Source organism: Rhea pennata, chromosome 5 (assembly GCF_028389875.1).
Source record: "Rhea pennata isolate bPtePen1 chromosome 5, bPtePen1.pri, whole genome shotgun sequence".
Taxonomy (NCBI): Eukaryota; Metazoa; Chordata; class Aves; order Rheiformes; family Rheidae; genus Rhea; species Rhea pennata.
In genome coordinates this window covers 62079318-62092046 of record NC_084667.1, presented here as the reverse complement: position 1 = coordinate 62092046, position 12729 = coordinate 62079318, and the positions used below count along the sequence as shown (strand labels likewise).

At 54.4% G+C, this 12729-nt stretch overlaps 2 protein-coding genes across 2 annotated transcripts; one reads left to right on the top strand and one right to left on the bottom strand.

Annotated features, from left to right (window-relative positions):
* Window positions 1-1644: 1644 nt before the first annotated feature.
* AKAP5 (A-kinase anchoring protein 5) lies at window positions 1645-3024 on the top strand. Its single transcript, XM_062577703.1, has one exon. The coding sequence runs from the start codon at window positions 1645-1647 to the stop codon at window positions 3022-3024; it is 1380 nt and encodes a 459-aa protein (XP_062433687.1).
* Window positions 3025-8830: 5806 nt separating this feature from the next.
* On the bottom strand, window positions 8831-12289 carry ZBTB25 (zinc finger and BTB domain containing 25). Its single transcript, XM_062576961.1, has 2 exons — window positions 12082-12289; window positions 8831-10427 (listed from the first exon to the last, which is right to left on the bottom strand). The coding sequence occupies exons 1-2, from the start codon at window positions 12252-12254 to the stop codon at window positions 9296-9298; spliced, it is 1305 nt and encodes a 434-aa protein (XP_062432945.1). The 5' UTR covers window positions 12255-12289; the 3' UTR covers window positions 8831-9295.
* Between the last annotated feature and the right edge of the window lie 440 nt (window positions 12290-12729).

Here is a 12729-nt window from a genome sequence, read left to right as displayed (position 1 = left end):
CCCAGCGGGGACCCCTTGCCGCCGGCGCCTGTGGGAATTTAAGGAATAAATATCGACAAAACGATCGTTGCAAAAGTCTTTTGTGCCACTGCGAGAAGTGATCGCTGCAGCAGCAGCGGAGCTTCGCAGAGAGCCCACCGAAGTATTGCTTTTCTTCCCTTATTGCCTTTCTGTAGTCAGGCTGCATGACGTGACATAGCTACTAGGTGCAATAATTTTGGGGGATTTAATCTACTTAAAAGCAGAGTAGAGAATATTGATAAAGGATTTCCTGAAATCACTGAGACTTCCACCAAGAAGTTGGTCTATTTGCTATAATACACATTTGCACTTTATTTCCAAAAATGTTCTGATGATTTGCGGCAGTATATTTTAAAGGGTTACATATGTCTTTTGATGGACACATGCAGTGTTAATTGAGGTTGCCATGGAAAACATGCACGTAGTATAAATAAGCTTGTTTTGTGCCATGTGATTTCTCTTTTGTATTGCACAAGCCTCTTTTTGTATTGTTTTGCATATTGTCATACAGTGCATTAAAGATAAAAATATCTGCTGTCTCGAGGTGTAATTTCCTTAACTGGAACTGTGAGTGCATATGCAGCAGTGAGGAAAAGAGTTAGCTAACCGTGGGGGAAGAAGATATATGCATGTGACTGTGTGTGTGTGTATTACATATTTGCTGTAGTATGGGTAATTAAAAAAAAATAAAAAGAAAATTCCGCTTTCACCACACAGCAGAGAGTTTTCTGTGCTGGAACATAGGTCGCTGGCACACAGGTGGTCTTGTTTTGCCTTTGGATATTGATGTTAATTGATGGAAAAACTGCAATGGCACATGGAGCGGTAGAGCTGTGTTAGCATGCCTTGTCTGCCTCCCCAAATGAGCTAGTCTGGAGAAAAAAAAAAAGAAAAAAAAGAAACACCCCAAACTTTTAAATACTCCGTCGTTTTTGCCTTGTGGTTCTTTACCGCTTGTGTGTCTTGTTGCAGATGTCGGAGAAGCAGTCGGGAAGGGGCGAGGGGCTGCCGCGCTGCTGGGCACCAGCACCGCCAGCTGCAGCAGAAAGCAAAGAGGAGCTGAAATAGCCCCCGAGCCCTGTCCCGCCAGGGCGGGAAGCGGCCGCTCGCCGGCTCTCGTTTTACTGCTGCTTCAATCAAGTCCCTCGTGCAACGTGACATTGCCGATGGATTCGGACGCAGAGGCTCTTTCCAGGTCCCTGTGGTGAATAAAAATGATCAACTCCTGGCTTGATTTGTCATTCTTCAGGGAAAAAAAATATATTTGTGTACACAGCTATCTATATGAGACTGCCAGTTAAGCAGCACTGCGTGAAGGGGCTTATCCCGGAGGCAGCGCGAGCTGGGTGGCAGAGCGAGGCGAGCCTCTTCCCGAAGGCGCCAGGCACCCTCCGGAGCGGCACCAGCAGGTGGGATAAAAGACAAATGGGAATTTCGAAGCTACTGTAACAGTGTCATAGGACCATCTCGTCGCATGATGCCGCATCCATTCACCAAAGTGCAGAGATCTCGTTTGGAAAACTGCTTGGAGAAGAACAGCCGGCGCGCTTCTCCGCCGGTCCGACACCTGATGCGCTGACGGGGAAGAGCGGCTGCGCAGCCGGCGGGAGGCGAGGCGCCGCCATGGCCAAGGCGGCTAGAGAGATCCAGATGGAGAGCGCGGGCGAGCCAGAGGCGCCCAGCGCAGCGGCCGCCTGCTCCGCCGCAGAGCAAGGGGCAGAAAAGCCCTCGGTGCTCTGCTTCAAGAAGCGGAAGGCGTCCTGCAAGCGGGCACTGGAAGCGAGCGAAGGCGACCGCGGCGCAGACCCCGGGGAGGAGGCGAAAGGCGCCGGCCGCTCCCGGTCGGCCGGAGGGGCCTGGGCGGCTCTCAAAAGCCTGGCGCGGCCTCGGCACAGGGGGAGCAAATCCCGGCGGAAGAAGGCGCCGGCGGCCGGCGTGGAGGAGGAGGCCGGGCCGCTGGGCTCGCCGGGGCCGCGGGGCGGCTCGGGGTGCACGATGCCCTGCCTGCGGCGGCGCCCCAGGGGCGGCGAGACGCCGAGCGCCTCCGAAGTGGCGGAGGAGTCGGATGGCAGCGCTCGTAGCGGCAACCTGCCCACGCCCGGCGGCGAGCCGGCAGCTTCAGCGCAGCCGGCCGGAGGCAGCGTGGCCGAACGCCCCCGGCAGCTCTCCATGGGGAAGGAGGACATGGAGGCGGCTGCGGAAAGTGCCGGCGCTGCTGGGAAGAGCGAGCCGCCAGCAGAGCCCGGGCCTGGCGAGTGCGTCGGGCAGCCAGGTGCCACCGACCCGGCGGCAGCCAGCAAAGCCACCCAGGAGGAACGGTCTGAGGGGAGCCCATGCCAGAACGTGGCCGACCGAGACGAGGACGCGGAGGAGGCTGCTTCTGAAGCCGCCACACGGGAAACGGCCGCTGCCGCCATGCAGGAAATGGCTGCCGTTGGCACCACTCATGAAATGGCCACTGCCACTCAGGAAATGGCGGCCACCATGCGGGAAATGGCGGCCACCGCTCAAGAAATGGCCGCCACCACGCAGGAAATGGCCGCCGTCGCCATGCAGGAAACGGCCGCTGCCACCACCACACGGGAAATGGCTGCCACGCAGGAGATGGCTGCCACCCACGTGGCGCCGCCGGACGGGGCCGATCCGGGAGTGGGCGCGGAGGAGGCAGCGGAGGCAGAACCGCCGGCACCATGGGCAGCCGGCGCTGGCATCGTCATCACCGTCACGGCCGCCGCCGAGTCAGACGACGACGACAAGGACGACCTGGCGGCGGCCCACGAGGCCTCCCCGGCGCTGCGGCGCCGCGGGCAGGCGGGGGCCGAGGAGGAGCGCGGCGGGGGCCAGAGGCAGGGCGAGGGGCCCGGCGGCCGGGCGGCCGAGCAGCGCGAGCGGCTGCTGGTGGAGACGGCGTCCTCGCTGGTGAAGGCGGCCATCCAGGCGTCCGTCGAGCAGCTGCTCAACGAGATGGCGCTGGAGCAGCGCAAGCAGAACAGCTTCCTGTGACGGCGGGGACGTCCGCCCCGACCCGTCCCGTCCCCCGAAACCGCCGGGTTTTTTTTTTTTTTTGTTTTCCTTTTCCCCCTTGTGAGGTTGTTGAATAAGTTATCCGATGTTGATGATTCAGTGTATTTGCAGCGTTGATGGCTTCGTGCTTCGTGCTGCTCCTTTCGGACACGAGGCCGCGATTTCCAAAGGGACGCGAGCGTCGGCGGATGCCGGCCCGCCGCTTCGGGAGGAGGCGAACGGCGGGAACGCGGCCGCTGGCGCAGCTGGTTTTCCTCCCCGTTCCCGCTGTTCCTCGCCCGACGGCTGCCCCGTTGAAGCTGAAGGTACCTGTGGTTCTCCTGCCTTGTGCCTGACTGGGCGATGGCGGAGAGCTTTTGCACGTGGCGGGAGAAATTCCCGGCAGCTCTGCGGGGAGCGGAAAGAGGTCTCGGAGCCACCCACGGACCTGAACCCTCCGGAGGCTCCCGCCTCGCCGGTGCTTTTTTTTTTTTTTTTTTTGCCGGCTCTCCTGCTGCTTCCTGGGCTGTTGCATCCACCCGCGGACCGCCGGTCGGCAGAGGGGCTGCCGCTCGCAGCCACGGGGCAGCAGCCGCTGTGGCGACGGACCAGCACTTTCTGGTGCTGCTCACCTGGGGCCTGGTGTGCTTTTTTGATTGTTTGTTTTTTTAACGTTTTTTGCATAATTTCTCAAGGCCCTTTATAAGCATGCAGAAAATACAGAAGAAAATTACTACTGCTTTCCATGGTGTTAATGCTATTTACTCTTTCAGATTTACAGAAGAAAATATAGACGATATGAGCCGTTAATGACTTAATGACTCTGCGAGTTGAAGGCTAATAAACCATTTAGCAGAACTTCAGTCTTCTGGAGAAAGGCCGATTAGATCTACTATTGCATAGAAACATGGGGCTAGAAAGGAGGGGGACGCACGCACGCTTGGTTGTGCAGAGCGCCAGAGCACGTTGAGTGTGGATGTTTTTCAGGGCTGTTTTCCCCGCCGGCAGCTGAAAGCAGCTGGGGCGATGCTTAACATCCGAGTCTTGCAGGCGGCCTCGCGTGCCATCTGCGCTCGCCGGCGCGTGTCTCCTCCAGGAGCTCGTGGCGCTGCTGCGTTGTGGAAGGGATCGCTCCACAGCGGGGTTGGAAAAGAAAAATTTTGCTCTTCCTCTGTTCACTCCCCCCCCCAGCTGGGGCTGCTTCTCTACCCGGCGTTTCCAGCGCTCCTCCTGGCAGGGACAGCTCGGCTTTGATTTTCAACATGTCGCCCATCCGTGCTTTGCTGGGGCATTTCGAATATTTTCATTTCCTACTTCTCTTTTTCTTTCTATTAACAGCAAAGAACAAAATAGGTCTAAAATGAAAATCCAAGCGCACTTTCGCAAAGGCATGCACGAGAAGGAACGAGGTGCTGCCCTAGGCGGGCACCCACGGCTCTCTGCGCCTTGTCCTGGAGCAGAGCCCACATCAAGCTCGGCAGCCTTTTGGGGTAAGAAAGAGGAGAAGAGGAGGTTTTTGCTGAGAGAGGCGAGTGGACCCTGCTGCCTTCCCGGCCGCTGGTGGCTCTGCATCGAGCATGGACGCACACTAGGGACGGCGAAGTCCCAACATTGCTCCTCGCATACAGGGTTTCCTCCAGGGTAACCCAAAATAATCAGCTGCTCCAAGAGAACAGGCTGATTTAAATAGTTTCCTTCGATAGTTTTTCACCTGTGTAGTTTTGTTTCCCAAAGAAATGGTTCTTGTTTGCTCTCATCAGGTGTTACTGAAATAATTAGCTATTTTAACTTGCAACCAGATAAAATGCTTACATTAAATGTGATTTTTTTTTTCCAAAACCTAACCATAGGATATATTATTTCTTACACATTTCTTTAAGTGATGCTATAGGCTAATGTTTATTAGGAGAATCAACTTTCACACTTCTTATTGCAGGAAATTGTGATGGGTGCAGTTCTTTGCTAAAAGACAGAGTTTTCCTGCAGTGAGGTGAAATTGCATTTAGTTGGAAAGTGGACTTCAGCTAAAATACACAAAAACAGCCTTTTCAGATGGTTTTTGCAACAGAAAAAAAAAAAAAAAAAAAAAGATAAACTTGGTGGATACAAAATGGGAAGATGGTAAAGAGACACATCGTGCATTTGAAGTTGCTGAATTGGAAGTATCGTCTATAGCCAGAGCTGACTTCCTAGTCGCCGGTCAGACAGTAAATTGGCATTAATGGCAATCAGCCTTTCCTGCCTCTGTGTACTGGAGCAGAGCTGTCAGGAAAAATCTCCTGCTCTTGGGGAGTGCCCTGTGAAAGCAAATTTTAATCCCAGCAGGAATGTTAATTCTGAAGTCTAATGATAGCCACTCCCATTGCATTCACCCTCCCTGCTTGCCTCATTAACGAGCCTTGGTGCCACAGCGGTGGGGGACAGGACGCTGTGACGGCAGCCGAGCGGGAAGCTCGAGCGCCCGGACTCCTGCGGCGCTGTCGAGGGGCACCGCCAGCGAGCGGGAGCACTGCAGCACCTTGCCCGTGCTTTTCTGCCCGCTGCAAGTCGCCTGCCTTGTGCACAGCAGTGGTGTCCTCGCAGCATTAATAAACAGCGCCGGTCGGGGCTGCATCGCTCTTCATAGCAGTCTGCGGAGGCAGTTTCTCCCCAGTTCTTCGTGTCCCTTACAGCAAGGTGAAATGGAAAATAAAGCTGAATTGCCTGTGCTTGTGCTGAAATCACTTTTCACTACGTTCCTGAGAGCTTTGTTTACCCAAGATTTGTATCTTCTGTCTCCAAAATATTAGAAAACTACAAGCCATATTTACATCATTCTGTTTCTGGAAAGCTCATGATAGCAGTATTTAATGGTTTTAACTGTAATGGTCCATTGCTTCCATTGTATCATGGCAGCAAATCTGTTTTCCCGTCAGCAGCATGCGCAAACGCTGGGAAGAGCAAGTTGCTCTTCCTGCACCCCTTGGTTTTGAAGCCACCCTGTTTCGCGCCGATCTGGTCGAAGGTGTCAGGGCGAGCAGCCTGCCCGCCCGGCTTGCAGATGCGTGGGGTAACCTCTGTCCTGAAAATCTTTGGGGGGGCTAGGGGGGATGCATGAAAAAAAAGGAGAAATGAATAATTACCACGTGCAGCGGTACACGGCAGGCAGATTTTCAAGCATGCACCAGCGCAGGAGTTCAGCATTTAGTAAGCCAAGCATCACTGACGCACAGCAACACGACGCCTTACTATGCACCCAGGAGCAGCGGCTGCCCTTGCTTACAAAATGCAACTGTCCTCTCAAATTATTTTCTGTTCACGAGACGCGGCGTGAATGGTATTTCCAAGGGGTGTTAACGTAACTCAGCTCTGACAAGGCTTCTGTCTCTCAAGCTTTTTCTCCTGCGTTAATCAGTGCAGTGCTTTAACACTGTCAATAGAAAAACGCTGGGCACACATTTCGTGTGTTGCAAAGGATGAAAAAAATGCCTTTCAGCCACAGATGTTCAGTATCAAAAAGATTAACCAAAGGATAGGCCTAATAAAGGGTCTAACAATAAAAAAAAAAAAAAAAGAAAAAAAAAAAGCTGTTTACACTCACCAATTTTCGAAGATAGATACATGAACACAGCGCTGGTTTCCGCACGACGGACTCACTACTGCCACACACAGCCACATATCATCGCCGGTACACCTGTGGGTCTGACTTCTACTCGAGGTGGCAGTTTCCGGCGAAGCTCCCCTTCACTGGCCAAGCAGGGAACAAGCTGCAGCCCCGGTGGGGGAGAAAGGAGTATTTCCCAGCGGCACCGCCAGGCACTGCCCTTGGCTGGCTCCCGGCCATCCTCGACACTGAGTTTTCTTAATACTGCCTTTGTATATAAAAAAAACCCATCTCATGATAAGGTTATCTCGTTACTCTTGGGAAGAGATCTGCAAACACCTCAAGGGCCATTTGACTTTTTCAATATAAATTAGTTCAGGCAAATTAGGCATGTAGTTCAAGCTGCCCAGGTGCTCGTCTTCACTGAACGCTCTCCAAAACGGCGTTGCTTTTAGTTCTCCTCTGCAGCTGCGTCCCTACCCAGTAGATGGGCCTCTGTGTTCCCAACGGAGCTTAAATTACATATAGGAACTGAAGCATGACAGACTGGTACAAGTGACATAGGCAGCACGCCAAGAAGCCTGCCCACCACGTAGTGTCACGCACAGATAGGAAATAATCATAAAATACCCCCTGCCCCCACCTTCTTTTTAATCCGTGTTGTAGGAGGGTCAGTAGGTCCCAGAGGGCGTTTGCCCCAGTTGGAAAGTCTCACGCCGGACCTGAGCTCACTGACGCTGTCAGTCCTCGGATGAACCAGAGCACTCCCTTCTGCGAATGCTTCACGTGACTTGCTCTGCGGTCGCATCCAGCACCTGAAGGCCTAGCTGTCAGGAGGGTTTCGTTTATTTGTTTAAAGAAAACATTTTTAACAGAGTTAGCTGAGCATTCACACCAGGCTCAGAGACGAGAGCAACCCACAGCTTTCACGCGTGCGAACAGCAGGCACAGCGCCCAGCCTAACAGCCGAGCACGTACGAAACCGCAGCGTGCGTTTTGCTCGTCATACGTGCAGGCTCAAAAGCTCTTTGATTTTTCTCTTCGTCTTAAAATACAAGTTGGCAGCTCTGTGTGGCTGATCCATGCCCCAGAGCGTGCGGTTCACTGCCCAGGAGGAGCAGCAGCAGTCCTTACAAAGACCTCAGATGGTTTTTTAGGGCAGCAGTCATTTGATTTCAGATCTTGCTCCAGGACAGTTTCAAAGACAGCTCAAGGCTCCTGACTGCAAAGGAGATTTGGACCAGTCATGCTGACAGTGAACTGTCCTCAGTGCTGTTCATATTGCTCCTCTCCTCATACGGCTCAGTCCCACCTCAGCTGGCAGGGTGCCTCCAGCATCCTGCTTCGCAAAAACCCGATGATGAGATTACTGGAGCAGGGGAGCAGAGCAGCTCGCGAGGCCTCGTCCGTTCACCGCAAAAGAGAGATTTTTTGGGCTGTGAGAACTTCATGTGGCTGATCAGAGCATTTGGATTAAGAGCATGCTCTTGAGGGATGAGTTCTATCATCCCATCTGGTAGGAAGCTCAGGTGAAAAACTGAAAGGACAAAACATGAATCCAAGAATGCAGCCATATAATTTTAAATGCCTCTCAAGTAAGTTATTATTTTCCAGGTATCAAGTAATGACAAATCAAAGGCAAAAAACCCCTGTATTTTACTAGTTCTAGGGCTGTTCCACAAGCAGAGAAGAAATAACACATTATGTATGTGTTTCCTTTTAACAAATATATATATTGTATAATTTAAGAATGTATTTATCCCAAGCTGTTCATAGAGTTAGAAATCACTTCCACTGAGAAAAAGCCTGTGTGGTATTTAATCCTGTAAAACGTTAGATGAGGCCGTGCTCTCCAGGCAACCTGTGAGAGGAGAGGACCACGAAGCACGCCTGCTGCTCACGTTCCTCCTTGCAGAGGAGAGGGCCTGACACTGGGATGCAACCCCATAGCAGCATCAAAATTTGTCTCTCTTCATACAGAGATTCATACAGGTTGAGAATGGAGGAGCCGGATTGAGACAAAATGCATGAAAATCCCTTAAGCACACATCTAAAAGCATATTTAAGAGTCTATTGATTAGTGACTCCACAGCTTGTCAAATTTAAGGCTGCCACCCCTACAACCAGCTCCACCAATACCTTTGAAAAGATCAAGCTTAAGGCTCCCACGTGTATTTATACAGAGACTTAGTAACCGCAATTATACAACATGAACTTCAGGACTTATTTCCTTGAGATATTTATTTTGACTTAAAACCAAAGTTATTTGGAAAGAACAACATACATTTCCCTCTACATTTTCCTTATTCTAGTTTCAGGAGAGCAATTCTACAGGATACAAACAGTCTTAGACACTACTCAGATGATGCTTAAACCTCACACCCTGCAACTTTTACAATCTTAACTACAGTAAAGCATAGCAGAGTTGAGATTATGTTTATGAAAACACAGCTAAAGTACACAGAGGCTTCCAAGGGGGACACTGATTTTAATTAGTTTGTGTTTAAAAGTTAGACAAAGAAGTAAAAACGTAGACACACAAATCAAAAGTATATAGATCTTCACAGTTATCTCAGAGGAGACGGGAGCGGTGAATTGAGGACGATCAGTTCTAGAGAGGAGTCATTCACTAAACGGAAAATGTCAAAACACTGACACTTCCGGCACCTAAAGGCTGCAGGAGGAGAACTACTCTACTAGGATTGTATCGACACTTTCTTGGAGAAGATCAGACTCCAATATACACGAATCTAAGCGCTCTTGCGATAAGCCCGAGCTCTTTCCCATGCTCTCGGTGTCACAGTAAGGGTGAAACCTGGGGGTCATGGGGCTCTCCAGCCGCTGGCAGCGGCTGTGTTTGTGCTGCTTCCCCTTGTGCGTGTACATGTGCTCTAGCAACTGGCTCTTCCGGAAAAAAGCGTGGCCACAGATGGTGCAACTGATTTTTCTCTTTCTGGAGAAAGAAAAGTTACAGTTTAACTCTACTGGTTCGTGGTCCTTGGAGATGAGCGAGAGCTGGCCGATCTGCAGAGGCTCGAGGTCGCTGCGGCTTTGACGCTCCACCTGGTGCTCATCATCTTTCAGGAGGAAGGCCCCGAGCCGGTGACCTTCACCGACCTCCCTGCTTTCAGCGAGCGGCTGCACTTCCCCCAGGTCGCTGCTCTCCAGGATGGAGGCTGGCACACCGAACGGGAGAGAGCCCGAGACGTGAGTGTGCAAGTGCTCCCGCAACCCACCCCGCGAGTCAAAACGCTCCCCGCAGTAGTGACACAAATGCACCTTGTGGCTGGCTTTAGCAAAGATGGGATTCGCTATGCCTGGAGAAGGAGGGGTGCGATTCTGGGATACGACGGGCTCCGAATCGCACTTCTCCTGCTTTATTGAGACGGAGAGATTTGGAAGCTCTTCGGTGGGCTTGACAGGACCAGCAGGCTGAGCAGAGGGACGAGCAACCTGCTGGTCCAGCGGGCCATCGTCCAGCCCGATGGCGAGGGAGAGCTGCAGCTGTGGGTGATCGCCCTGGGCAGGGGGCCTGCCTCCCGCGTTCGCCAGGCTCTCCTTTGCTTCCAGACGTTTGGTTTTGTGGGCGGTTGAGATCTGGATCCCGTACAAGTTGGAAGACGGCACCGTCTCTGGGGAGAAGGCTTGGTTCATTTCGATCACGATGTGGGAAAGGTGGTCCGCGTGCAGAAACCGAATGCCCTCCTCCAGCCGGCTCTGGCTGACGGTCTGCTTCGGCCCCTTCCCCGTGTACATGATATGCAGCAGGTAACTGAATATGTCAGGCTGGATATCTGTGGGCTGAATCTTTATGCACTCACTGAAACAAAACAGACGATTAAGTACACATGCTGCTCCAGATCACGGTCCCGACCCATTACCTGCCCGTCCGTTCGCTCTAGCCTTTGCTTTTAGAGCGTGTGCACTGCTGACCGGCTCCAGGCGCACAGTGAGCAGCACTGCACGATTCGCACGACTGCCCGTGCCTCGTGCGCCCAGCAGAGCGCTGAAGCACGTGTTTGCCCGCCGGACCGCGGCCGTGCGCACGCGGTCGGAGACGGCGAGAGGGGCCGTCCACCCGCCGTGCGCACGCGCACGCGCAGCGGATCGTGGCCACCGCAGCCGTGCCCCGCGCGTTACAGACGCGGGCGGCGTGTGCCGTCGCAGTAAGACAGGGCAAAGAATATCTGTGCACTCAGCTAATAAATTCAGCAGCTGCTGCTACTGTGTAACCTTTACGAGCTTTACATTGCGGTATCAGCAAACAGTATCTATTAGAAAGGAAGTGAACTAATCTTCTCATTTGCAGGCAAAGGGCTGAGGGCTAACGAGCCCCTCGCAGAGGTGCTGACGGTCCTCACCTCCGCCAGAAGGGAGGTGAACCGAGACGAAACGCATCAATTACCAGCAGCAAGCGCCATCTCAGAGGCCAGATCAAAAACTCGGCAGCAACTGAATTCTACCTGCGAAACCACATTTTACCTGCCCAGGCGAGGCGCCCGAACGGCAGCCTCACTGACGGAGCCAAGCTCGGAACAATCTGATAGTCTCAGTCTCGGCCCTTATCTGCAGGAGTCTGCAGCCCTGAGCTGCGATAAGGCTACGGTTTCTTGGTCGCTTTAAACCCACTGAAGCACAGAGCCTGCCGAAAGGGGCAGTCCCACCCAGCAGGCTGGCCCGGCCAACTCGGCCGGCTGAACAGCTTTCGGTTTGCCCTTTGCTGGGATAACGTCGAAGCAGCCGCTGTCCAGACCACGCTGGGGAGGCAGGCTGGGACGGCGTGGGCAGAGCGCGGGCAGGGCTGCGCCGCGCAGCCCAAGGCGAGGGCAAAAGCGCCGCCCCGACGCTCGGACGGCGGCCGGAGCGGTGACAAGCACGGAGCGAGGCTGGAGACGGGACTTTGCTGGCCTCTCCAAGAGGCCGTTAAGCCCTCGCACCGTGGCGGGGGCACGGCCGAACCGTCCCCTCCGCAGCCACACGCTGCGTTAGGCTGTAACTAAACGCAGCATCTGGTTCCTGGCAGCAAAACTGCCGGCGCCTGCAAACTCCGGATTCACGCAAAGCTTAAAACAGGAGTTGTCCAGAAGTGAATGCAGAGTAACAGACACGCCGTATGGCTGCAAAAGGTGCATGCATACCCTTGGATTAAAGAGTTGGGAGATCTTACTGCGAAAGGACTGTGGTCCTCGCGTGTTTGTTTTCTCCGGTCACACAAACGTCTCTCATCTTAAAAACGTGCCGCCTGAGTGTTCGTTTACGCAGTTTAACCAGTGTGGTTTTAACACATTGCACGAGACTGTATCCCAAACTGGAAATGTTCAGAGAGCCACGGCACGCGCTGGCCTACGAAAATAATCTCAGGCCATCGAGCGTCCCCGCTGAGGCTCTGCAGAGCACAGTATCTTCAGAAAGGAGGGGGGGAAGCAGTGGAACAGAGCGGTCAAAAGGCAGGAAGAGAAGCTGCACGTCCTTACCTTGTCTGATGAATAAAGATCATCTTAAAGTAGTTGGAAAAGGCAGCCAGCACCGCTCGGTGGGCCTTGAAGTAAACATCGCCAATGGCAACCGTGCAGTCGCACAGGAAGCCGAACTCGCGCTGCATGTTCAGCTGCTGCAGCAGGACGCCGCTGTGGCCGGCGGCGCCCATGCTGCGCGCCGCAGCGAGCCGCGCAGCCGCCGCGCTCATCCGCACGAGCCGCCGCCGCCGCCGGCGCCCTCCCGGCCCGCTGCGCCGCCCCGCGCAGCGCCGCGCAGCGCCGCCTCCCCCGCGCGGAGCGGAGAGCGGCGGCGCGCCGCGAGCTCAAAGCAGAGAAAAGGGGGGGAAAGAGGAGGAAAAAAAAAAACAACCAGAAAGGGGAAAGGAAGAAGGAAGCGATCCCCGCGGTTCTGGCTCCGGCCCCCGCCCCCGCGTCCAGCCGCGCTGCTCCCGAAAGGGCTGCGCGGGGGCGGCCCGCGCGCGCCGCTCGCCGCGGAGGCTCCCGCGCGCCGGCGCAGCCTGCGCGGCGGATGGGCTGGGCGCGGCGGCCCCGCGCTTCCTGCCGCCTCCCGCGGCCGCGGAGCCGCGCAGCGCCGCCGCCCGCGCGGCGGGGGCAGGGCGCCCTCGGCGGCCTTGCGCGCCGCGC